Here is a 24924-nt window from a genome sequence, read left to right as displayed (position 1 = left end):
AAAAGGACTCTGTTTGTATCTTCCGAGCAGCAATACTTTCGTTCTACTTTTCAGAATTCTTTGACGGTGATCCCAGGTACCGAGCCCAAAGCATACCCATGCAGTTCTAGCCGCCAATATGCGTCTGGTGAATCTCGTTGATTCTCAAGCACTTCCACCCATAACCACCTCCCGATCCTTCGATTCAGTATCTCGTCCAGCCGCTCCCCAGAAGTGGAAAAAGCTCCGCTCCACTTGTCGTTCGCAGAAACATAGCGCTGCGTGCTAAGCGAAGATACCTCATACGCGCAACGTCTACTTGCCACGATGCTGCTTGATCTCCTGCTCCGAGATCTCCCTTAGCTTATTCACATTAGCAGTCTCACCCGTAACCGCACCCTTAACAACCTCAATCGCTCGCCCAACCATGGTGCCCTTCGCCAGAGCATACGTCGCAGTCTTGGCCTCGACCTTGATCACACCAATGCGAGGATCGTTTTCTGAGCCGTCGTGCTTGCCATCTCCCAGGTCACCAAGCCAAGCCTTGAGCTGAGGCGAGTAGTACTTGGCGACTACTGATCGGTCGTTGATCACGGAGCTACACCGCTGATGGAAGCCCATTCGCCGGAAGCGTTGATGAAGGAGACGTTGACGTGTGGGTCGGAGGACAGGTCGTCGGTCTTGCCGGATTGGTTGTTGGTGTGGAAGATGAGGTCGAGACCGTCGGCTTCCTGGTTTTGAGGTCAGAAGAGCGAGGAGAAGGAGAGAAGAGCGAGGAGAAGGAGAGAGGAGTGATGAGAATGGTTTCAAGGCGCGGATCACAGTGTAGCCATGAAAGCGAGGGAAGGCAGATGTTGTGGTCGGGGAAGGTGTCCAAACATACCTGACCGGCGACAGCCATAGCTCGGCTAGCCAGCAGTTCGCCCGAGCGTGTGGTCATCATGCCGAATTTGCTGCTCTTGACAAAGCTAGACAGATCCTCGATCTTCTGCGCGGTGCCAGGCTCATCCTGGTTCTTGTCCTTGTATGGGTCGCTTGAGGCCATCCTGACTCTAGTTCTTTGACCGAAGTGTGGTCTTGCTACGAGTCGTGAACGAGGGGATGCGAGTGTGAGTGTTCTAGTCAGGTTCGTCGAAAGTGGGATGCGAGGAAGTAGTAGCATCAAACAGTGAAGGGGAATATGAAGCCGAGGGGCAGAGAAGAAGTGAGGTGATGGGGCTATATGTGGTTGTTCGAAGTCTACGTCATTTGTGGTCCAGATGTCATCTCTCGCGCTTTCCATTGTGCCACACGCAAGATGGATGTCACGAGAACCCACCTCGAGTCGGAGTGCGCCTGCCGCACATTCGGAAGACACAACGTGACAGCGGTGCTTATGGCGGGGCATGCTTTTGGAGAAAGTATCGATGCCAGTGGGATGCAATGAGCAAAGATGGGGGAAATATTGCAGCATCGCAGTTGGACGGGAAGTTGTTTCCACGCGATCCTATGCTGGCAACGCAGCTGTCGGTTCGACATGGGCAGAGTCGTTCGTACGCTTGGGATACATTTCCCATGAACTAGGCGAGCGTAAGCAGTATCAATTCTCTTCCTTTGCTGCAACATTAAATCTGTCGGTGGAACATCTCGATCAACAGGTACGAAATCGTACGGCCAATATGCATGCAGAATCGTGACGTAAGGACGAAGCACAGAAATTTTGCTGTGTGAGAAAACAAGCAGTGCCTTCGCCCTTCGTCCGCGAAAAGTCAGTGCGTTGTGCGTTGCAAGTCAGGTACTCGTGAGTCGATCTACTAGTGACTGCTGCATCTCGCAGGTCGCTACTCGTGTACCAATACAAACACCCTTCACACAGAACGGAAGAGGCAGCAAGCAGGCAGTGAATGCCTTGGCGCGTTCACTGCCTGAGTCCGACGACATGGGAAGTATGACGACAGCTTCAGTTCGGTATCCATGAATAGAAAAGGGGATCCACAGAGCAAATGACTGGAATCAAGTAGTTGTACTCGTTTCTGGATTAGGAGAAGTATTCGCTTTTGTACATGACATATATCACCCATCTATCGCAATTCGCAAGCTAGCAGTGGTATCTCAGTCGATCTCTTGACTCCATCTCATCAAGCTTGCGCCGAATGGAAGTCTAACTGCTAAAATAGTCGTAACGTGCGTGAAACAATGCGCGAGCATCTTGTGTGTATCCATCTCTTGTGCGTCATCTAGTAGCCATCGAACATCGAGTCAAGCTCGTCAATATCAATCATCTCAGGACTGATCAGGTTATCAGTCGCATTATACATCTCCACATCATCAAGGTTGAGCAAAGCCGGAGCTTTGGCCATCGAGGCCGGCTTGGCTGGAATGACAGGGCTGCTGCCGAGCATCATGTGTTGCTGTTGCTGTTCGCTCAACCGAGAGGTGTTGAAGAGAAGGCTGTGGTCGCGATTCTGCTGTTGTTCGGGTGTCTCCTGCGCTTCCAGAATCGCTGAGTGGTCAACTTCGACTGACGGCTGAGGTGCTTGGAGGCTCATTCCACGAGCTCGAACGGCCTGAGCGGTTTCGGTGAAACCCTTCTCGTCCGCTTCCAGTGCAGGACTTGGTGCTCTGTTTGATCGTCGTGCCCGAACATCTGGACTACCGTCTGGATTGAGCGAACTGCGACCACTGAATGGCTCACCAGGAGTAGGTGGTGTAGGAATGCCGATGTCGTCCTCTAGATCGGGCATGAACAGCTCAACCTCTGGACTTGGTGAGCGTCCTCGCATTTCTGCATCGCTGTCGTCTCCGGCCACGCTAGGATCCGAAATACTAGGAGTGAGGCGCTTGAGGTCGGCCAATGTTGGCGGCAGGATGTCATCCGAGTTCTCTGGTAGCTGTCCTCGCTTTTGTGTTGTGAGGAAGAAGAAGACCTTGCGAGGATGTACGGGAATGAGTTCCTTTTCCAGTGGACAAGGTGAGAGGGGCGTCCATTGTCGCTTGAGATACTGGCTCAGTCGAGAAGAGAGGAGGGCGGCAGGGTTCGCGGAGCTGAGTCTGTTAGCAATGCAACCAATGTCAATGAGGACAACACCTACTGAGCAATGTTTTGATTTGTCGATGCTAGGACTGTTGCCAATTCCTTGATCAGATGAGGTCTGTTTGCTGTCTTCTCCAGTTGCTCAATGACGGCAATGACGATATCGTCGTTAATGCCTCAATGTCAACCTTGCGCGCGATCTCGACATCGCCAGGCGATGGTGGAGGAGTGTGTTCTAGCTTGATTCTCTGTGGCTGCGAAAGTCGCTTGGAATGCGCTGGTGGCGACCGCGCCGGCGATCGTGGACTCGAGACTGGCGAAAGAGGCGCTTCATCGGTATGAGATCGCTTCTGCTTCTTCGTAGGTGGCATTTGCGACAGATCTTCGGATACAGTTGACTTGGAGTTCGCGCGGTGTAGCCGTGTAGAATTAGGCACTTGTATACCGAGCGAGGACAGGGAGATTGATTTCCGGCGAGTGTTGTACGGCATGCTGGCGATGTGCTATGGTCGGCGGAGGTATTGTGGGGGATATATGGAGGAGTTCCAGCGGTATTGAGCGCGGAGGAAGAACAACAGTCCAAGTAGAATACCCAAGGGGGCAGTGTGTCACAGAATTCTGGATGATTCAGGCTGGGGTTGCGCGGCTGCAAGGGGAGCGGTGATGCCAAAAGTTGACGTCCAGGGTCTTTCTGATTCGTGGAAGCGGTCAAGGAAAGAATGTGCCAAAGGTCGGATGCAGATCTGACGGCGGACTAACCATGCAGGATGTCGTTTGGCGTAGAATTTCCTATGCGGTGAGGAAATAGATGGCTGTCGTTGAAAGTCGACAAGTAGAACGTGGCTGTTGACAGTGAGTCTCTCATGCAACTGCAAGCTTGTTCCTTGCGCGAAAACGAGATATTCTCTCAAAGATGGCGATTTTGGCGGCCCTGCGCGAAAGGGTCCTGGAGGTCCGAGCTCGTTTTTGCTGGCCCTTGACGCAACCCGTTGTAGCTCTATAAGCGACGTGTGTCAGGTTTCTGACCGGCTTGGAAGTTTGCTTCTCTCAACACCAGCTTGCGCGAACTGTAAGTCGACGGGAAGCAGATGTGTATGGACGGGTATGCGCTCAGGCTGCGAAGGCAGTTGATCGGTAATAGCTAAAGCACATTGGAAGGTCGTTGCTCGGGGGAAGACATCTGGTATACTCTCGTGTGCCACTCATCGCATATTTTTTTAGGCTTCTGGGATGGTTTGAGACCCCTGCAGTGGACCGAGTTGCCACCTACCATGCACCGATTCAATGGGAAGCTAAACTCCGCCTGTGGATTCCGATGGTGAGAAAGTTGAAGCTGAGCCAGTAACACGCTTGTCCAATGCTGCTAGTAGCGCCTATGTACACCCGCGTCGGCATGGTGTAGAAAATTTTGGATGAATATTTTTATTTTCACCAGCAAACTGCAACGCTGCTAGAGCTTGAACCTGACCATTACGTATCCAGCATCTGCAAGCTGCGATCCTGGCGATGCTGGCCTCCTGAGCTGTTCGCCCGTTCTTTCACCGAGCAATGAACTGTGCCATGGGGACGTTCTGCCGGACGATCAAGTAAATGGTCTGTGGGTGTGTGCGGATATGAACCGTCAAACGAAACCGTACACTTCACCTCTGACAGTCTATTCGACGAACAGAACTTTGATTCCTCAGGCAATGCGTGAAATTGACTGCAGTATATCCGTACGAGGCGGAACCGCGCATCGTTGCTGGTGAGACCGGTCTGCTGCCTGCTTGGAGATGGCTTTCAAGCATTCGTGATTGGAAGAAAGGTGGACTGACGGCAGAAACGGTAGAGCATGATGGGTCCACGGGGTGCATCAGGATCCTTGTCGACCATGCAGACTTAGCCATCGGAAGTCGCTCTGACGCTACGATTTGCTCGTCATAGCAAGCACGATTGGTTCTCCTGCCATGGTAGACTTTTGAACACGGTATTCTGCTTATTCCTCATCCAACCCATGTGGAAGGAGCAAGGAGGCCAATGCCTCAGGACGGAAAAGCACATGCACTGACAAACCTCGATATCTCGCACTTATGGTCGATCAGATTGTCGCACCAGCGCGTGAGCTCTACATGCAAACGCGTCGTAGTATAGAGCTGTACTTCGTGGTGCCACTGCAAATGATTCTGCCGGCCCCGATCATCACTGTCTTCGCGCTATACATCATGCCAAGCGGTCAGCCGCGCAGCTCATTGCCCGAACAACGACGGAAGAAGAGTGGAAATCTACGTCCTATGGAGCTGAGAGACACTGAAGGAAGGATTGGTTCGTTGCGTTGGAAGTCTGCGGAGGCTGCAATCCGAAACGCATGGCTGTCATAGTGATATTATATCCACGGGCTCTTACTCCGTTTGCCGATCGTGTTCAAGTTACGAGACACTGACTTTATTGGTTGTAGTGATGCCGAGTCTGTACCTTGCGCTTGCTTCAAAGTTTAGTAGCTGTGGACTTTGCAGCTTATGTCTCTGAAATGTCAGGACGCCACTGTCGTACCTTGCGACTATGTTGGTAGAAAGTCACCGCGTGAACGGTCGTTCTACTGACACGCAGACTGTGTCCTGTGAGCAGACGGGCGTATAGCTGTTGGTGCAATCCAGGGCTTGAGCCTTTCTCAGGTGAGTAGGATCTTCGATGCGGCTGAGAAAGAAACTGTTGAAGCAAACCCCGGATCTAAGCTGCGCTGATCCGAAGTCTCCTCGCTTACTGTTTCGAGGTTGCTCTTCTTTAGCTCGAAGCCAATTGTTGCCCAGAGTGTTGATTCCGTGCTACGGCTACTCATGATCGTTCGATCGCAGACGTAACCGCTATCTGTTCACCGAATCATTTCCTTGAACCTCACCTTATCAGCATAGCTCATGTGAGCGCCGATATTGACATGGAAGGCACTCAGAGCCGGACAGTTGAGCCTGTCTGCGCGCCAGAAGCTGCGCGATTTTCGAGAGCTACTTGGTCCGGTGCGCTGCTCAATCAGCCTCGTTGTGTGTCGTCGCTATCATCGGCCTCAGGACAATCTCCCACGTCGTCCCAGCGTGATATTGCCGTATGCGCTCGACCTTGAGGCCGCTGTCCTTGATGACTTGGTCGATGTCCTTGTTGAACCAGCAGCCATAGTGAAGAGCATGTAACTTCGCCTTGCTGTCGAGGTAGTTATTCAGCCATTGATACTTTCCATGTCCGTGTTCGAGCAAGAGTATTTGACCGCCTTGGTCAGCTTTCTCCTCGTCGCCCCTGCCCGTCGCAGCTGCCTCCCCAGGCTGACGACAGAGCCTGCCCAGCGTCTGCAAGAACTCGACCGGCCGTGCCATGCTGCAAATGCCAAATGTCTGGACGATCGTGTCGAAGCCACCTTTAGGCCGGTCAATGACGCCTTGGTTGTGTGCATCGCCAATGACAAAGGTCACATCACCTCTGAACCGCTCGTCCTCTGGCTTCTTCAGCTCAGTGGAGAGGAACTTGTTCGTGGCTTGCTGTACCATGACCTCGCTCTGGTCATTGAAAGTAATGCTTGTGATCAATCTGTCGCGACTCCGCCCATATCTCTTTTCTTCCTCTAGATCGAAAGGTCGAAGATCGTAGAGGTCCATGTTACGGCCAGTGCCAACACTGACTTCTAGAACTTTGCCATATGCTTCGTTGATCAACCGCCTGCGCTTCGCGCGCATGAGCATGACTGACTCCTCACTATCGATCTCACGATCGAAGTCGCGGCTTTCATCGTTCCATCGGTGCGAGACATCGGCATTCTGCTCGATGTTCAGCTCTGCATTCTTCTTGATCGATCGACGCTCCGCAAGGAAGAATGTTACGGCGTAGATACCTAACGCTGCTCCGAATACCGATACGAGGAACAAGTACCCTGCACGACTTCGGCCCGATGTTGCTGGCAGATTCACTGCCGCTTCGGATCCTTCGCCGGCTCATGAGGTGGTCTTCGCGCAGGTCTGCTCGTCCCTGCGCGAGGTAGGCTGGATGCGGCTCGGACAGTTACAAAAGCTGTAGATCGTGGGTGAAGGACAGCAACGTTCAACCGGGCGAAGCGCCTCGCAGAGATATTGGCAGCGAGGTGAGGTATAGCAGAAGCCCGCGACATGACCTGACGCAACAGCAGTCGTCGACGGCTCGTGGCTAGCTTGAATGCAGTCTGTTGAAAACTAAGGCGCGTGAATCGCGTACGGAGCGGAAGAAGTTGTTCCGCTCCGATCAGACGTGAGATCAGCCTCACGTGTCTCTATGTCTCCCTTCCTAGCATGATGTTAAACCAAGCGACTCGCGCTACGGGTGATAGTAGTCAGACGGTGAGGCAACATGACATGACAGGCCAGAGAATATCTTCAACTCTTCGAAGATATAAGTTGACTCACTCTACATTCCACCATTGAATTTAGCCGGCTATCGATCAATCTGCCTAGTGAAGTCTTTCATACTGACACTATCGGAATTTCCTACGTCTTCTTGTACGCTGTGTGCTTCGCACCTGTGACTGTCTTCCAGCCTTGCCTTTCAAACCGACCCCGATGGAGATTGATCCTGCCGTCGCCAGGGCGCTGAAGCAGGCACTATCCTTCTGCGTACTGTCCAATGTCTTCGCTCAAGGCTATTCGTCGTATCAGGAACAGGTATGGGGACTTGATTTTGGCGGTTAACGGAGTTATGGCCGCTGACGAGGAATCAGAGACTAGCTATCAATCCGGCAGCGTTTGTCCGCTTCCTGCTCTTCACGGCTATTGTCACACCGCCCAACTACTGGTGGCAGAAATGGCTCGAGGACTCATATCCGACCAGAGTGCCAACTGGACCTCGACAGGAGAAGGAACCTGGCGCCAAAAGTGACGACAAGGCATTTTCGGTCACTAACACCATCATTAAGTTCATGCTTGACCAAAGCATCGGATGCTGGGGCAACACGCTGGCATTCATGGTCCTTTTACCTCTTCTTAAGGGCCAGACATTACCTCAGATCACTTCGACACTACAGCAGGATTTCTGGGGTATGGTGATGACATCTTACTCATTCTGGCCGCTGGTGTCTATTGTCAATCTGGTCTTCGTGCCATTCAAATACAGGGCGCTCGTCGGTAACACTGCGGCGTTCGTGTGGGGCGTCTACATTGCCCTCATCGCGAGCTAGCCTGGACTTACAGCGTCATTCCGAACCAAATGGCACGACTGGCGTTGAGGTCCTCTCACGGTAGACGGTCCTTGGTGATTCAGAATTGATGTCACGCTCGGGCATCCTCAGCTGCCGCCTGAGTTCCCCTTTAAGAGTTCCTCTTCCAGGTCCATCCGCCTAGGCCCAGCCCGGCTCCCGTCCTCGCAGCTGTGGAAATCCACGACCCGCTCCTTCCGCCACGACCAAGCCTGCCTCAACTCCGGGTCCAACTTGCCCTCCACCGCATCAACAATCCTTTCGCCTATGACAGGGAAGAATTTGAACCCGTGTCCCGACCCACCAGTCGCCAGAAACAGTCCCTTATGCTTCGGGTGCCAATCAATCAAAAAGTCTCCATCTGGCGTGTCGCAATACCAACAAATCCTCGTCTTCGTGAACGGCCGATCGCCCATCTCAGGCAGCATCTGCTTCAGCGCCGCCCGACAAGCCTGCTGGCCCTCCAGCGGCGCCGGAATCCCCACCACAGGCACGCTGACCCTCAAGGCCCTGCCATCAGGTGACTCAACACCAGCAGGATCAAGATCTTCCTGATCAACAAGCACATCACCCTCCCGAACGCTCTCCATATGCCTATACCCAAATCCATGCCTCGCAATCTTCAACTCATTCCCCTTGGGCGGAATCATAAACATGCCCTGACTCAAATTTATAACCGTCGGATTATCCTTCAACCTATCCCTCTCCGCATCTGTAATCTGCAAATACGACAGAATCTGGCCCGTCGCGACTGCCCGTCCCTGCAGATCAACCAGACTCGGACTCCACGCGCCCGCCGAAACGACAACCAGATCCGCAAAGATCTTCTCACCCTCTCCCTTCCCCTCAAGCTCAACACCAACAACCCTACTCCCCTTCCCCTCCTTCTCACTCAGCAACCTCCTCACCTTCGCCCCAGTCCTTATGCTCACCCTCCTCCCCTCCTCATCCTCCTCCCGCACCTTCCCCAACGCAAACCTGACCACCGCCTCCGCATCCGCCCACCCCGAATTCCAATTAACATACCCCCAATCCCCCCACCCTCCCCTTCTCACTCAGCCCCGCCGCCACCCTCATCGCCTCCTCCCCACCCTTGATCTCCTGCACGCCCTTCCTCCTGTCCCTACCCTCGCCCAATCCCTCCGCTTCCGCCCCATCCTCATTCATCAACTTCCTCACGTTCTCCAAACTCTTCGCGACATACTTCTCCCCGTCCGGCACAACATACCCCTCCTCTCGCGTTTCCAGACTCCGACCATCGTGACAGTCAGCAGCCAGCAAGAACCCGCTCTCCGTGTACCGCCCCTGCCCACCCCACTGATCCTGTCCTTTCCCCCGCCACAGCCGCTGCGCCTCAGCAGCGAGCTTCGCGTACACCGGGTTGGCGTAGTCCGGGCGGATGATGCGGGAGGCGTCAACGCTGGAGCCGTGGATGTTTGGGAGTTGCGGCGAGGCGTCGAGGAGGGTTATTCGTGTCGTTGTGGAGAATGAGGAGCGGCGCAGGAGGGCGAGGGTGGTGGCGAGGCCGAATTCGCCGGCGCCGATTATGAGGATGTGTTGGGGTGGCTGTGAAGAGGTAGACATGTTGATAAAACAGGGTATGCCACTCGAGTGACGTCCAAGGAGGCGGCGAGAATGAGATGTGAAGGTCGTACGAGCGTCGGTCTGCGCTCAGCGGGTGATTGAATGTTTCAACTCGAGATTGTTGCTCTCGTCACTCAGATAGTATAGGTTGGTACCCGCGTAGACTCGGTCTAAATATCCCAGACTTAAGCACTGAACTCCAACCGTCTTCCATCCGTTGAGTCCTTCCGCCGTTGATTAATCGCCTGGATTCGAGGTGCAGCCAATCCAGTATCTATATGAAGGCTTTGCGCGAAGCAGGGAAGCACGAAGCAAGATGCTCTCGTACAGTATACTGTCTCGTATGGTCTGAGGTAAGAAGTGTACCGAATACCTATCTATGCAAGCTTGCAATGCAGGCGTTCAAGGACTCGGTGGCCACCGTGACGAATGCTCACCAAGCAGGTCCTTAGGAAGGAAGCTGTGGTGAGATAGTCTACTGTCGAGCACAAAGAGCGAGAAGGAGCTAGTGTAGATAGACATCAAATTTATTTCGACGAGCCGGACCGGCCTCGACCACCCATCCCACTTCCACTTACTTCCACATGGACGTGGGATGTGTCACACGCAGATCGTCCCGACGGCTCAGGCCTTTTGTTTCCTTGCATTCATACCTAAGCCTAAGAGACGGTTTGACTGTGCTAACAATGCGATAGGAGGTGTGAGTATTCGTCGACGTGGGAAGAGCCTCGGAGTAGAGCAAGTCGGGCTAGAACAAGTCGGGCGAATTCAGGGCCTGAGAGCGCCGACGTTCACAAATGAGGACACGACAAGATGGCCGAGGTGGGAGGACCAAGAAGCAGCAGATGAACACAGCGAGAACGTATACTGGGAGAGTAAAGTATCCATTTTGTCTGACTATCAAGCTCGCCAGTACGAATAGTATCTGTGTCGTATGCTGTTGAGGCGATCGCCGAGCAATAGCAAGCCTTTCCAGCATATGGTTGAGAAATACGGATAGATGTCCGTCTCCCATCGTCGATGAGCTCGTTCAAGCACATCGCATCCTCCATGCACGTCTTGTTACCCACGATTGATCTTGGGTATCAGACGGTAAACATTCTGTTCCGCTGTCCAGCCGACAGCGCATCCTCCATTTTGGTCTCACAAATCACACCGCCCATCAGTTCCACGCAAACACTATTGCCGATGATGGGTATCGAACGCCAGATACGATGCGGTATTGGTCAAATGACCAAAGAGAAGTAGCAGGCTGGCAGTGATATCGTCCAGCGGTGAACAATGTCAGCCTTCCCGACGCCTTGTATCTTGCGATGGCGACATCCAAGAAAGGTCTAAAGTTGGGTAAGAAAAGCCTTCGATCACCAGTCCATTCTTTTGTTGGTGAGAGGCCAGAAATTCAAATCGCTGTGCGCCGTGCAATGCTCGTCAATAATCGTGACAAGTAAATTAGCCGTTCAGTGATGCTGCTCAAGTACCCCCGAAGGGCTCTGGTGCGCGCATCACTGACGGATGAGAGGTCTTGATACATGAGTGATCAAACCGTGCTTAGACTTTGCGGAAGTCTGAAGAATGTTAGGATTGCAACTTCGCGGTGAAGATGAGGTCAACTTACCAGACAGCGTCGGGTAGATCAGCTCGAAGGCCGTGTAGATCTCCTCGCGAACCTTTGCACCGGTCAAGACAATCTTGCCGCTGACGAAGATGAGAAGGACGATCTTGGGCTTCATCATACGGTAGATGAGACCAGGGAACAATTCGGGCTCGTAGGAGCTGAAGTTGTGATGCTTGGACGCAAGACCCTCCAGACGGATAGGGAACTTGATATCGCAAGAGCCGACAATGTTCTGGATCTTGAAGTCGGTGAACTTCGCACCAAAGCCGAGCTTCTGGATGATTCTGGCATACTTGCGAGAAGCTAGCTTAGAATCATCCTCAGACTTTGCACCAGTGACGACCATCTTGCCAGAGGCGAAGATGAGAGCAGTGGTCTTGGGATCACGAATACGCATGATTACAGCCGCAAATCGCTGGAGAATCGTTAGTTGAGCACGGCCAGCAATGGTGAGAGAACGTACCTTTGGGTTGTACTCAGCGTTCCTCGCATGAAGCGCGATCGTCTTGAGGTCTAGGCGACAATCAAGGTTGACCGTAGCGACGATGTTTCTTGATGAAGATGTTAACACTGTTGTCTTGAATGCAAGATAACAGGTCAATACTCACTGCAAGGTAGGAACAATACCACTGCTACCCCCAACAGTGCCAGCACCAGGCGTCGCAGCAGGAGTGGCGGGAGTCACCCCATTGCCATTGGGCGTAGCTGCTGCTGACCGTTCATCTTCGCGTCCTGAAGTCCATCCTTCTCAGACGGTGGAGTGAGATCCCCAGTACCACCTGGATACGACAACGAAGAAGGTGAGGTGAATGCCTTGGCTTGCTGCGCCGTCGCGGGATGAGTGGTAAGAGTATCCATGGTTGCGGAGATGCCAATCGGGATCGAACCGAAAGTCGTGAATGACCAGATATTCGAATCGGAATCGTGAATCAACGGTCGACGAGACTATCGCGCAGTCTGAAATCAACGGTCAGAGGATTTCGGATTCGGTCGAGTGGCGAAAAGGTTGGAGAGATGGGGCAGGCGAGCCTTAAGTATTCTTTGAGGCGCAGTGAAAGTGACTTGCTTGGGTACAAGTGACGGCCGCGAATGACTCAGACGATGCCGTTGTCAAGGGCAGCGCGAGGAGTGATGGAAATGAGGTGAAGATGAAGCGTACCGAGAAGTGGGAGATAACAACTGAATGTCTCCCCTACAAAGAACTGCTTGCTCTTGACTCAACTAAAGGCAGGTCCAATGTTTTCGCGGTAACGGTCGACGACGAAATCGGCGACGACAACGGTGTGCGATGACAGATGCGATCGATGGTAGCGACGATACCGACGACGACGATCGATAGCGAAAGTGCGATATATCAAGAGGAAGGTGAGGTGACACCCAAGATGTGAGGATTGCGCTTTCTTTTTTTTTGGATTACAATTTCGGGTAGGTGCGACCGACTTGCGCACGCTTCGCACACCCTGTTCTAATTAAGAGAATGGAAAATCGCACTGTTGGACAGTTGCGACAAGGTGGAATTCAATCGGAATCGATGGAAGACCGTTTGTATCGGATTTTGGGAGGGTGGAAATGGGGCTCCAGGGAGAAAACTTGGGGCTGGAGCTTGGAGGAGCGGTTTCAAGACCGACGAGACGCAAAGAAGGAGAAAATCCGAGTCAGGCGAGGGGGGCGCGACCTATTTATTCCTCTGAGCCACAGTCCGCCGCTGCTTTACTCAAAGAATTTGCGCCCGCCCTAAACCGCTTCGCCCACGCAACCACCACGCTATCCTAGGCTTTTGATTGGTGTCAGTGCCGGCAAACGCGCCTTTGGCTACCAAAAGTCTCAGATTAGCCCCTGCAACATTCACCTTTTCTATTGCTTCTTTTACCATCTCCTGGCTTCTCCTTTTATCACCGTCGCATCTTTACCTACGAGCCCCTGAACCATTTTATAGGTCTGGTCTGCATCAAGCGACTGTTTGGTGAAGCGACGACCTGCCGCAATACCTATACTGCGATTGGGAACAAACGACAGTACGTGCATGGCCGAGATGTAGGTCGAGTGAAAGAATCGAAGTGGCCAGGAGGAATTTTGCACATGCTTGGGGCTTGGGAGTGACTCACAAAACCCGAGCAGCCAACCAAAATCCTTGCGCCCGATTTTTGAGCGTTGCCTGGGTCAGGTGATCATCTGACCGGTTGACAGTTCTTGGCGCGCTATGCCCATCGACGCCAAGCCCTCTGTGATGCTGCCTCAAGGTAGGAGCACACAAGTACAATGTATTCTATTGCCGCTTGAAACTGCAGCAGGCATACGTGCTCGAAGGCTTTGACTCAAGGTACTCAGCACGCGCAGCAGATGAAAGTTCGCTTCGGGTAGGTGGCCTGGCCCATGAGGCCGTGGTGGATTCCTACCATCTCCCGCGTCTCGACGCTTCAGGGAATTAATAACCGGGCCTCTCGCGAGGACGACCCGACGGTTGGAGTACCTTTGGTATCGACATCATGAACGTCGCCGACGATTGCACAAGCAGCTCAACTAGTCCAGAGCACGATCGCTCAAAGGCACCGGCCTTGACCAGGTACCGCGCATATGCCAACGAGCGCGACTAGTAAGCATTCAATACAGGCATAGCGCGCGACCAGCCCTTCAGAAGCGGGTCAGCGACTGCGCTCTGTGTGAGAAGCAGGTGTAAGCACCGGGAAACATGAATCGGACAACGACGAGAGCTTTTGGGCCAGCGACGAGCACATTTGTGCTTGTGCCGCGTTGTATCTCGTCCCTAGAAGAAAGCCAGCGCATTCGGAGGACTCGCCACCCCGCCAGGAACATTCATCGGCGCACTCGTCAAAAAGAACGTCCATCTCTTCTGCCTTGCGCACTCCTCACTCAGCGCCTCCAAATCCCACAATTCGCCAATCGGCATCCCCCAACCCGCCAACAACCACTGATGCAAATGCCACTCCTTCTCCTCTGGCGGACACGGCCACCTCTCAAAACTTCTCGCATCCCCCGCCACTGCCGCGATCTTCTTCTCCCACAAAAACTCCAGAATCTCCGGGCACGCCCCGACCCCAATATTGTCCGGCTTCGTATGCTGATATAGCTTATCAAGCTCCTCTCTCCGCTCATTCGCCATCGTCTCATACTGCGCCAAATACCCCGACCTCACAATCAACAGATCTCCTGCCTGCATCTCCCCCAACGGCGTCCCCTGACTCTCCGCCGCAGCAATCAACTCTTCCCAGGGTATGGCGTATGAGCTGTACGCGTCCACCCCATCACCCTCTCCTTTCCCCTGCTTCCACCGCCACCAATCAACCAACAGCCCCCTCCCCGCAATCCCCTTCCTACTCATATGCTGAATCCCATTGGCCTCCTTCCCCGCCTCGAATTCCTCTGCTTTTCGCCCCATATAGTACATCCCCTCCTCCTGATACGCATAATGCCGACACCCATCCCACTGACTACTACACTGCGTATTAAACGCCCACTCATCGTCGAACGCATGCACTCCCCTCGCCTTGAACTTGTTCTCCGCTCTGATCTCCAGGTTCTTCCGTGGGTGCTGAAACCGTGGGAAGGTCGCGCCTTGCAAAGTCCAGTTCAAGCTGACGCGCTCGCCGGTCAATATCTGCGTGCGGGCGGCGTGGGCGACAGTGGATGGGGTGAGGTGGTTGAGGCTGCCGAGTTGGTCGTCGGGGCCCCAGAGGGACCAGGCGTTGCCGCGTGGGCCGGGGCGGGTTAGGGGAAGGTCTTTGAAGGCTGGGTAGGGGCGTTGCATTGTGTTGTTGGTTTTGTTGCTGCTGGTGGTAGTACCGTTGACGTTGGTGGGTTTGATGATGGTCCCGCTGTTAAGGGCTGCGTCGCCATTGGCGGTTGGTGATGTAGTACTGGGCATGATGATTCTTGCTCCAATACCGATGAAAATCAATATACTCCTTGGCGTATTGGACGACAAGTGATGCTGCTACTTCCGTAGGTTGTCGCTGGCGTTGGTGTAGATGGAGTTGTTGTTTCACGAACATGTCCTTCGAGAAAAGTTCTAGATACTCGGTCCACGTCGTATGAACTCAACAGCTTCCCGTTCCAGAAGCCGTGGTCCGGTCAAGCTTGCCGTGATGCCGACTCGGTATGATGCCGAAGCTGTTACGCCAGTAGGTGGGTCTATTCCAGCAACCCCAAGTTTCTCCGCTGAAGGCGGGCTAAACCAGCAAGGTGGAAGCGAGTGCAAGATGTCATCCGCCCTAAGGCATAATTTCTTGCTAAAACACCGAAGCGTCCGTCGGGAGGACGTCCGAAAACATGCCTCGGATACCTGCTGCAGCTCCAGTTCTTTTGCTGATTCAGAAGCAAGACGAAGCTTCGGCTTTGGGCTTCGCGTGCTTGTTTCAACTTGGCTAAGCTTGTGCACGCCGTCGCCCCTAGCTTCCGTCCCGTGTACTATGAATGAGGTCGAGCTTAGGCAAAGGGCGTTTGCTCGGGCTCCCGCTTGACGGACGCTTCGGTGCTTTGCACACAGAACGTCCGGGCGGGGTCCGATCAGTCTCAGGACTTACCCACGGGGCGCGAGCTGGGCTCACTTAGTGCATGTGGGAAGCGGCACCATATTGCGGGTGGACGGCGCGGAGGCCGTATACTGGAGAATATATAACACATCTTTGCAGCGGGTCCAGCACTCGGTCTAGCATCTTTTTCCAGCGGCAGGATACTTCCTAGCTGAACAGCAAGAACAGCACCATTGCCCACAGATCAGCTCTTGAGAGACATAATGGCCACCACGTCTCCTATCGAGGAGAAGCCCAGGAGTGTCCTCAGCGAGAAGGACGTCTCCGGGGTCGAGGTAGAGCGTTCGCGTACCGAGCATCAAGAGATTGTGCAGCGGTATGAAGACTCGAAGGCGCGCAAGCGCGTGTTGAGAAAGGTATGCCTTGTCCAAGCCCAACCGCAGTCTCGCTGCGTATAGTCCCTGTAATATTGGCCCTCAAAGGATATGAATGCTGACTTGACGGGACAGATCGATATACGTCTCATCCCGATCATGGGTATCCTATACTTGATAAGTCACATCGACAGAGCCAACATCGGCAACGCAAAGATCGAGGGCATGGACAAAGATCTAGGCCTGGTCGGCAACCAGTATAACATCGCCAGCACCATTTTCTTTGTTCCATATATCATCTTCGAAATCCCGTCCAACATGGTCCTCAAGAAAGTTCGTCCCAGCATCTGGCTACCGCTCCTCGTGGTATGCTGGGGTACTGTCATGACCTGCATGGGCGTTGTCAAGAACTTCCGCGAGCTCATCGCGTGCCGCGTCCTCCTCGGTACATTCGAGGCCGGCTTCTTCCCTGGTGCTGTCTTCCTGGTCAGTTGCTGGTATAAACGAAGTGAGCTGCAACAGCGGCTCGCTCTCTTCTATACCGCATCAGCCTTCTCTGGAGCATTCTCAGGTCTCCTTGCCTTTGCGATTGCCAAGATGGATGGTGCACGTGGCATTGAGGGCTGGCGCTGGATTTTCCTGATCGAAGGCGCTGTCACGGTAGCGACTGGACTGGTCGTACCGTTCCTGATCACCGACAGTCCAGAGAGTGCCTCATGGCTCTCGGATGACGAAAAGGCTTTCATCAACGCCCGCCTCACTATCGATGGTGTCATCGCGACGACCGAGGAAGGAGACAAATTCAGCTGGAAGCTCTTCTTTGCGGCAGTGCTCGACCCGAAGGTCTGGGCTGGTATCGTGATGGCATGGGCGAACTCGGTGCCCAACGCTGCTTTCAAGTTCACCATGCCTCAGATCATCAAAGGACTCGGCTTCACCTCCTCCAATGCACAGTTGCTGACCATTCCACCCTACTTCTGCGGTGGTATGGCTGCCTGGATCAGTGGCCGACTTGCAGATCGCTTCAAGTGGCGCTTCCCCTTCATCGCAGGACCGCTCACGCTCTTGATGATCTCTCTGGCGGTGCTCTTCGGCCTCGCAACAAAGGTCAAGGACAATGTCGGAGCACTCTACTTTGCCATCATCCTGGCACAGGTTGGCACGTACCCGATCCTGCCGTGCATCTCAGCATGGACTGGTAACAACCTCGCTCCTTCCTGGAAGCGATCAATTGGCCTGGCGTGGACTCTTGCTGCTGGAAACATTGGCAGCTTGGTCGGAACAAACATCTTCCTGGATAAGGAGGCTCCCCGCTACCAGACCGGTTACGGAACAGCCTTGGGCTTCATCTGCTTGGGTCTGGGAGTTGCGTGTGCTCTGGAGGTGTGCTTGAAGATTGGGAACAAGAGGAAGGAGAGCATGTCCGAGGACGAGGTGCGGCAGAAGTACACTGACGCGGAGCTGGACAAGATGGGAGACAAGAGTCCTCTCTTCCGGTACATATTGTGAGGAACTTGGCCATCGACGGCTATAGGACTGATCAGCTGGATTCAGATGCGGTTCTAAAGCCATCGTACTTAGGTAGTTCACCAGTAGAATACCAGATGATATGCACAAGCAATTGCCAGATGCAAATATTTGAGCTGCTGGCGTACAGGCACTTTCGCCACGCCGGATGACAAGCGCTTTCGCTTTTTGACTGCCGCTTGAAAGCGGCTTGGCGTTGATTTGGTCTCCAACTTCCGCGCGGTGCGCAGGTCGATGTTTCCATGTTAAGCAAATCTCAGTCGCCGTCATGATCAATCCTCAAAGCCTGGAATGCTTTCAGGACCGCCGATGTCCTTCAAGAACTGATCGAAGTCTACGTCGGGCTTTTTTGCCTTCATCGAGCGCTTGAGCTCCTTCTCCAGTCTCGAACGCACTTCATCAAGATCGGCCACAGGCTGATTAGTTTCATACTGCAGCAGTTCCATGTAACGGTAGAACACGCTCTCGCAGCCATAGTCAGCCAGCTTCTGCTTGAAGTCCTGAACCTTTGGATCGCTCGCTCCATTCGCTTCGCTGACCTTCTCGTGAACACGCCAGAAGAGCCACTGATCCTGATAAGACACCAATGCGCAGTCTTCGAGTTCCTCGATCGTCGCACGACCGTCCTCGATGAATCGATGCGCATCTGTCATGCCCTTATAGTCGAGGTCCCAGTCCCTGTCGAGAAGAGAAAGACCGGTCTTGCTGGTGTAGGATCTGCTCATGGCAGCCTCCACTTTGACCTTCATGGTCAGCTCATCCTCAACGCTCCAGTCCTTCTCGGGCTGCGCAATGCTGCTATCCCATTTCCTGCCCCTTCTCACGATGATCTCCTCCTTCTGCAGACCAACGCTCATACGCCATCCGAGATGTCCAACAAAGCGATTGATAGCACTGCCTGCCACGAACTCGCGTGGCCAGCTTCCAATCAACCAGAAGATAGCATAATCGGACGCGAAGAGAAACGTGCGGGCGAACACCGTAGAGACAGTGTCCTTCTTCGTCGCTATCGACGGGTCGATGGCGTAGGATGTGTCGATGTTGAAAACGTCGATGATCAGACTCAAATAGATCGGTGCAGCGTAGTAGATCCGTGCAATCATGCCCAGTACGATGACCGTATTGAGAACGATGGGCACCAGGAACGCTTGCTTCTTTGCAGCTACTGGTGTCTTATCCACGTGTACGATGTAGATGTGATCGCTCGGTAGTGTGGATGTGAATGCCTCGAGTCCTCCTGAGACTGCTTCCCATGGCGTAGGGAATTTGGTAACCTTGGCTGGGGTAGTATTGGGCTTAGGCGTAGACGTCGATTTGAAGCCCTTCCTTGCACGAGCCATGCTGACGACCACTGATGCAGGATATTCAGTGCTTGTCTATGGCTTGCCACATCACGAAAGATCAGATTGGCGGTGGAGTTGAGAAGTTCTCGAGATATTCCAGAGAAGTGCTACGTAAACCATCCACCTGGTGCGCGCCTCGTCTCAAAATTGCTCCAACATTCGGGAGACGTTCGTTCCCTTGTTCTCTCCTTCCCATTTTCATCAATTCCTTACAATCACTGCAGCAAGTGTGATTCCTGTGCAAGGCGCAGGGGACGGTGACATGGCTATCCGACGTTGCGTGCCATCGAGATCGAGCAGCACTGATGCATTGTATTCCCCAGCAGTACGCTTGAGCAAATTTCTATCTGAGCACATCAGCTCGTCGTCGCTCACGATGCTCTCTCGGCTCACGATGCCTGGCCGTCGAGCGTCATTCTCATCGTCAATGTGCCCACGCAGCCAGGGAACAATTGACCTCCTCCTTCGCCGGAACCTAGAAAGCTTTATCGGTCATCCAGATCTTGCGAACCAATCCTCGGGCGTCGGACAGCTTCCGAGCCCTGCAAGAGATACTATTTTCATCGCCCCCAGCTTACCCTGTTACAAACCATCTCTGTTCCCTTCGGGCACCTTCAATCAAGACAAGTGCTTACTTCTGCCTTTACCCCTACGAATTGGCGTTTCGACAATTTGTATGGAGGTCGTACGGTCAAGAGCTCTCACTGATGCGCCTAGACCAGCCCCAAGCTGAAATCGTGCTACAAGCCGACAGGTAAGCAGATACTCGGGATCTGACAACTTGGCCCCCCAGGCGCAGTCGACGATGAGGGCTCCTTCTTGCGAGGGCTCTCAGACATACCTCTTTCTAGAGGATAGTTTCGAGGGAGCAGGCTTATTCCTTTTGCCCTTTGTTGACTGCGCTGTTGATCCTCAGGATCTGTCTCCTGATCTTGCTTTCCTTGTGCTCTGAAGTCCTTCTTTCTACTAGCGAGGTCCCGCGATATTCGACCCTGAACGACCGTTTCCTACGCGTCCACAAGCCCAGCAACGATGTCAAACGTTCACTCCGAGAAGATCGACCACGCAGTCAGCCGTCTGACCGACGCAGGACTGGGCAACAACAATCAAGCCGCCTTGAGCACGAGCTCGAGCAGCAAGGGTGGCTCCAACACTAAGTGGATCATCATCGGCAGCGTGCTTGGAGGCGTTGGCCTTCTATTACTTCTCGTCTCCGCTTTCTTCTGTATCCTTCGCAGACGCAGAAAGACCAAAGCGTACAATATTGTCCACCGCGGCGTCGACATGCCCTCCGGGCCTGGCGGACCACGAATGAGCGGTGGTTTGATGCCAGTAAGTCAGATATCTGTGCCCCCAATCATACACAGAAGTATTGCGCTTCCGCGGTTCACCCTGCTCAAGAAGGTCATATACAATTTTCCCTACAATATGACCATCCACCCATTCACCAAATCCACTAACAGTCCCCACCAGCTCTGGATGTCCAACAACGCCCCCTCAATCTCCCACACCCCACCCACCGCCCACCCCGACAACCAGTCCGACATCGAGAAACTCCGCCGCTACTCCTCAGCCGGCCTCCCCTCTGCCTCCCGCGACTCCTTCGCCTCCGCCCGCAGCGACGTCACCATCGGCCCGCCCACCGCCGCACGCTCTCGCTCCCGCAGCCCCGATGATCGCGGCCGCGACGCCAGCCGCTCACGCTCCGGAACGGGGCTGATCAGCGAGCGAAGCCGCAGCCGGAGCGCGAGTCGGGATTTCTTCAATGCGGACGCTGTGGGCGCGGGCGAGAGTGATATGATGGTGAGGAGTAAGTTTAAGGAGAGCGAGTTTGGGGGTGCGTATGAGGGTGTTGAGACGGGGTATGGTGGGGATAAGCGGCAGCAGTTCTGAGTGTCTTCCTGGGCGGTGAGACGAAGATGGGTAGGAAGATGTGTTGAATGGTCGGGTGGGAGGGTGGCGTTGGCGTTCGTGGCGTGGAGTGCGAGACATCAAGATGATGTGACACCAACATGGTGGAAAAGCTCTCTGCTGACAAGGCGTACGGCCAACCGTTGTCGCAGGCATGCTCGACAGCTCGGGTGTACGATTGATGCTTGGAATGCCTCCTCTTACTAGGAGACACCGGTGACGAGACTGGTGGCGGCAGATACGACAGCGAGGTCCACAGCATCCTCCATGGATGCCAGACCGGTAGCGGCTCATAGCTCTGAGGACCACTATGGGAAGAATCACGGATCTACATGCTATGTACTCATGCGCATACGCATTCTTCTCCCGCTCCTTCCACGTTGCGCCGACGTTGTTAGATGGTGATGACGAGCCACTTCTCTGAATTTGCCCTGTGCAGTGCAGTGGTGTTCGGCTACGTCCTATACTGCAAAATATCAGTAAGCCAGTCACGGTCTGTAAAGACTCTCCACCATCACTTCGTACGTAACTTCGCAGAATCATGTAGACTTCCCAAAACGACCCTCCAAGGGGACAAAATTTGTATGGTGTGGGGAGTAAAAAAAGCCATCGCCGGACAGGCGGTGTTTTCTGAGGACTTTAGGCGCGATCTTAGGCGACGCCCGAACAAGTTGGGCGTCGAGTCATGAGGTCGCAAGCCCGGGAGAGGGTCTCTTGGGGCATCACTGTGCGGCCGCTGTACGATTGTTAGGCGTCAACAGGCTATGCAGTTTGGGCAGATTTGGGGTCGATGCACCTGGAACGCCCCCAAAGGTGCGCTTGTCATCCGGCTTTCGGAAGTAATGGTGGAGACCGGATGACAAGATCCCGTCAGTGGCGACTGGTGGCCCAAAATCCCGAGTACAGGAGACACTGGGGGTAAGAGCACATCAAGATCGACCTTTCTCATCACCGAAAAAAGACAGCGCCATGAAAGGCAGTTGCGGCGCACTGCACTTTCCACTGTCAGCCAGTTATTTACCGCGTCAACCGGCTCGGGTTCAGCCTCTCGTGAGACCGGATGACAAGCCTGGCGTCCTTTGTCAGCCGGTCTTCTTGTGACATAAGATCAGACCGGTTGACCATGTCGTTCCTGACTCTTTGACTATGAACGATGGCGACAGCTGAGCAGCGTCCTCCCTCTGATCTGTGGTACTATATTAGTCGCTACGGACGTGGCTGCTGTGATCTAATTGTCTTACGTCTGCTCCAGTCGCAAAATCATGCAGCATAGCTAATAGCATTGTTCTGGACATATATATTTGACAACGTGCCTGGTATTCGAACTCTGTAATAAACCACGAAACAAAATCATGAGAGGTGCTGTTGTGACATACAGACATTGAGGATACGGTCTAGGTACTGTACATTCATCCCAAGGCCCACAGCTGGTAGCTCACTCCCGTCACCTGTATAGAAAATCCGAACAACTTTTTTCGAAGAACGTTCCCGACCGTACTTGCTCCGCTGAATATCAAAGGAATGATTGGAACGATTTCACCGTGGCCATATGATCCACGCTCTCGCCCACAATGGTGAACCTGCGAAGTGGCTCGCTCGCTTGCTGAAGTGACAGACGTATATCCAAAACCCCCACATCCACATCGAAAGGTATAAGTCTCAGTCGAATAGTCGTACAAGTCGTGTCCCATCCTCTCCTCCCAATCAGTACATAGCCTGAAATCCCAAATGCCTGGGCTGCTCCCCACTAATCGTAACATTAATCCTCGTCCGCTGACTCCCTCCACTCCCACCGCTTCCACTTCGATGCACGCTCCTCCCATCGATCTCCTGTGGCGTGCCCGGCGGCCGCGCCGGCAGCGGCTCGTCTAACCTCGAATTCCTGCCTCCGGGCCCTGTGCCTGTGTTATTGCCGCTGTCGGCAGAATGGTACGTTCCCATCGTGCTACGCGTCGTCGTGGTATGGACTGTTCCATCCGGAGAGTGGATCTCGACTACGCTGACGTTTTGCCCGCTGTGTCTTCGGCGGTCACCGCTTAGTAACTGACGTGACTCGCGTGGTGATGCGTAGGCTTTGTTGTCGAGCTCGTGCGTGCCGTAATGTGGCGGTGGCGGCTCGGCAAGCTCCAGGTCGGATTGCGTGTGGCGCAGACCCATCGGGTTGTCCTCGTAGCCTCTGCGACGGGCGTTGCGGCTCTCGCGACCGTTACCGCCGCCTCCTATGGTCCGCGGGACGGGTTGTGGGATACCTGGGGTGTCTTGCTCCGGTAAGCGTTGCTGGCCGGGTCTGAAGCGCCGACCGCCACGCCGACCACCACCGCAGATGGGTAGATTGTGGCGTTTGCGTTGTCGGACGTATAGGGCTCCGCCGACAAGGAGGCCGAGAATGACGGCACCGACTGCGATACCTATGCCTGCGGCAGCGGCGGAGCTGAGCCCTGACGATGAGTCGTCGGTCTCGGATTTTGGTGTCTCGGTCGGACCGATCCCGGTAGTGTTTGGGTTGAGTATGCTCTCAGTGATCTGTAGTACACCGTTCGCAACGAGATAGTCTGTCTTGTCGAGCTTAGCCGCGTCGATATAGAAGTCATCGTCGATCTGCGTGAACATAACGTCCAGGCCAGCTGCTAGCGAGGGGTACTTAGTCCCGTTCTTCCATGTGGAGGAGTACAGACAGGGGCTGGTGCGGACGACGGAGTAGTTCAGCACCTTTCGAATCTCCTCTTGCTGTAGGCCGTCGAAGCCTTCGTAGTTGGCGCCAAATTGTTCATTATTCGGTGGGAAGATTGAGAGATCAGAAGCAGTGTTGACAAGCTTGAACGAGGGGAGTGAAGGATCCACGAAGCCGCCCTTGTTGAGGAGTGCCAACAAGTGAGTCAGCTTGAGTTTGCTGATGGTCGAGCTGAGTAGATCGGGAATCGTGAGGACAGTATCGGTGACTTGAATCCAGCCGCCGATGAATGGGATGTCCGGTGTAGTGATCTGGCTGACAGCGCGCAGGCCGGTCACAGCGGAAGGCTTGCCGTCAACTGAGGTCAGCTCAACGACTTGCCCGCCTGTGACGTTGGCATAGCGTGTGTCGTCGAGTAAAGAGTGCGCGAAGAATGAGTTTTGGGCGAAGTCCCCAGAAACAAGTGATTGCTGTAGAAAGTGATAGCGCATCAGAACATCAGTGTAGTTGCCATCGGCGGCGAGTGCCTTATTAGCGGACGACCATTTCGCCCACGCACCGTCGTCGGGAACGATGACTGTGGAAGTGTAAGTCGTTGTCCGAATCTCTATTCGATGTACGTACCCGTGAATGGTCCATTGCTACCATCGCTGACAAAGGTAAGTAGATCTGGTATTGCTTCTAACTGTTGTACGAATGTTGAGATGCCAGACTGGCTCTTCAGAACCGAGAGAAGATCTTCATCGCCGAGACATGTTGCAGCAAAAAGCAATACAGCATATATGAGCAGCATCATCCAAGCTGCTGCTCAGCTGATGTGTCGCAGAAAGGTAGTCGTCCGTGTGAGGTCGTCGAGATGTTGCATTGCCACCAACACCGAGCGAGTGGACAGGCATATGAGGGGAGCGATGGGTCGAATCAACACGAGATTCACGAACAAGAGGATTCATGAGGACCCCTCGCAGGGCAAGCACGCCGTCGAATTGGCTGTTGCTATTATGCGCCACGCGAATTTCGGTTCATCCATGGCGTCCATATGCCGGAAGGGCTTGCGATGAGTCTAGCGTTAGGGCGCTATACTTTCTCAACGGCCATCGCGTTATGTTGGGCCACTTCCCTCACCGTGCCGATCCCGGGATCTCGCAGTCGCACATACCACCAGACGTATCCTGGCGATTGCTTCGAATTTGGATACTCTGATTCGCGACACAGTTGTGAGCAGTCTGTCACGGAAG

At 53.9% G+C, this 24924-nt stretch overlaps 11 protein-coding genes across 11 annotated transcripts; 3 read left to right on the top strand and 8 right to left on the bottom strand.

Moving 5' to 3' along the window:
* Nucleotides 1-294: 294 nt before the first annotated feature.
* On the bottom strand, nucleotides 295-1024 carry AB675_11106 (Protein bli-3; the record flags this gene model as incomplete). Its single annotated transcript, XM_018139925.1, has 3 exons — nucleotides 295-528; nucleotides 582-710; nucleotides 863-1024. The coding sequence occupies 3 exons, from the start codon at nucleotides 1022-1024 to the stop codon at nucleotides 295-297; spliced, it is 525 nt and encodes a 174-aa protein (XP_017995746.1).
* A 1171-nt stretch (nucleotides 1025-2195) lies between these two features.
* On the bottom strand, nucleotides 2196-3483 carry AB675_11105 (uncharacterized protein; the record flags this gene model as incomplete). The annotated part of the gene is made up of 3 exons (XM_018139924.1): nucleotides 2196-3003; nucleotides 3051-3124; nucleotides 3181-3483. 3 exons carry the CDS (start codon nucleotides 3481-3483, stop codon nucleotides 2196-2198), a joined length of 1185 nt encoding a protein of 394 aa, XP_017995758.1.
* Nucleotides 3484-5991: 2508 nt separating this feature from the next.
* On the bottom strand, nucleotides 5992-6696 carry AB675_11104 (Methyltransferase OMS1, mitochondrial; the record flags this gene model as incomplete). The annotated part of the gene is made up of 1 exon (XM_018139923.1): nucleotides 5992-6696. The coding sequence occupies one exon, from the start codon at nucleotides 6694-6696 to the stop codon at nucleotides 5992-5994; it is 705 nt and encodes a 234-aa protein (XP_017995806.1).
* Nucleotides 6697-7542: 846 nt separating this feature from the next.
* On the top strand, nucleotides 7543-8156 carry AB675_11103 (uncharacterized protein; the record flags this gene model as incomplete). Its single annotated transcript, XM_018139922.1, has 2 exons — nucleotides 7543-7644; nucleotides 7701-8156. 2 exons carry the CDS (start codon nucleotides 7543-7545, stop codon nucleotides 8154-8156), a joined length of 558 nt encoding a protein of 185 aa, XP_017995795.1.
* A 107-nt stretch (nucleotides 8157-8263) lies between these two features.
* On the bottom strand, nucleotides 8264-9758 carry AB675_11102 (L-pipecolate oxidase; the record flags this gene model as incomplete). Its single annotated transcript, XM_018139921.1, has 2 exons — nucleotides 8264-9163; nucleotides 9201-9758. The coding sequence occupies 2 exons, from the start codon at nucleotides 9756-9758 to the stop codon at nucleotides 8264-8266; spliced, it is 1458 nt and encodes a 485-aa protein (XP_017995734.1).
* Nucleotides 9759-11306: 1548 nt separating this feature from the next.
* AB675_11101 (TATA-box-binding protein) lies at nucleotides 11307-12231 on the bottom strand (the record flags this gene model as incomplete). Its single annotated transcript, XM_018139920.1, has 4 exons — nucleotides 11307-11323; nucleotides 11374-11788; nucleotides 11837-11924; nucleotides 12059-12231. 4 exons carry the CDS (start codon nucleotides 12229-12231, stop codon nucleotides 11307-11309), a joined length of 693 nt encoding a protein of 230 aa, XP_017995821.1.
* Nucleotides 12232-14137: 1906 nt separating this feature from the next.
* AB675_11100 (uncharacterized protein) lies at nucleotides 14138-15256 on the bottom strand (the record flags this gene model as incomplete). The annotated part of the gene is made up of 1 exon (XM_018139919.1): nucleotides 14138-15256. One exon carries the CDS (start codon nucleotides 15254-15256, stop codon nucleotides 14138-14140), a length of 1119 nt encoding a protein of 372 aa, XP_017995754.1.
* Nucleotides 15257-16126: 870 nt separating this feature from the next.
* Nucleotides 16127-17746, top strand: AB675_11099 (High-affinity nicotinic acid transporter; the record flags this gene model as incomplete). Its single annotated transcript, XM_018139916.1, has 2 exons — nucleotides 16127-16279; nucleotides 16373-17746. The coding sequence occupies 2 exons, from the start codon at nucleotides 16127-16129 to the stop codon at nucleotides 17744-17746; spliced, it is 1527 nt and encodes a 508-aa protein (XP_017995835.1).
* A 290-nt stretch (nucleotides 17747-18036) lies between these two features.
* AB675_11098 (uncharacterized protein) lies at nucleotides 18037-19104 on the bottom strand (the record flags this gene model as incomplete). Its single annotated transcript, XM_018139915.1, has 1 exon — nucleotides 18037-19104. One exon carries the CDS (start codon nucleotides 19102-19104, stop codon nucleotides 18037-18039), a length of 1068 nt encoding a protein of 355 aa, XP_017995817.1.
* Nucleotides 19105-20139: 1035 nt separating this feature from the next.
* On the top strand, nucleotides 20140-21000 carry AB675_11097 (uncharacterized protein; the record flags this gene model as incomplete). Its single annotated transcript, XM_018139914.1, has 1 exon — nucleotides 20140-21000. One exon carries the CDS (start codon nucleotides 20140-20142, stop codon nucleotides 20998-21000), a length of 861 nt encoding a protein of 286 aa, XP_017995801.1.
* A 1722-nt stretch (nucleotides 21001-22722) lies between these two features.
* AB675_11096 (uncharacterized protein) lies at nucleotides 22723-24482 on the bottom strand (the record flags this gene model as incomplete). The annotated part of the gene is made up of 2 exons (XM_018139913.1): nucleotides 22723-24266; nucleotides 24314-24482. The coding sequence occupies 2 exons, from the start codon at nucleotides 24480-24482 to the stop codon at nucleotides 22723-22725; spliced, it is 1713 nt and encodes a 570-aa protein (XP_017995791.1).
* Nucleotides 24483-24924: the final 442 nt, after the last annotated feature.

The sequence above is a fragment of the Cyphellophora attinorum genome, assembly GCF_001299255.1.
Source record: "Cyphellophora attinorum strain CBS 131958 chromosome Unknown Contig36, whole genome shotgun sequence".
NCBI lineage: Eukaryota > Fungi > Ascomycota > Eurotiomycetes > Chaetothyriales > Cyphellophoraceae > Cyphellophora > Cyphellophora attinorum.
The sequence above is the reverse complement of the archived record's forward strand: the minus strand, read 5'-3'. Positions and strand labels throughout refer to the sequence as shown.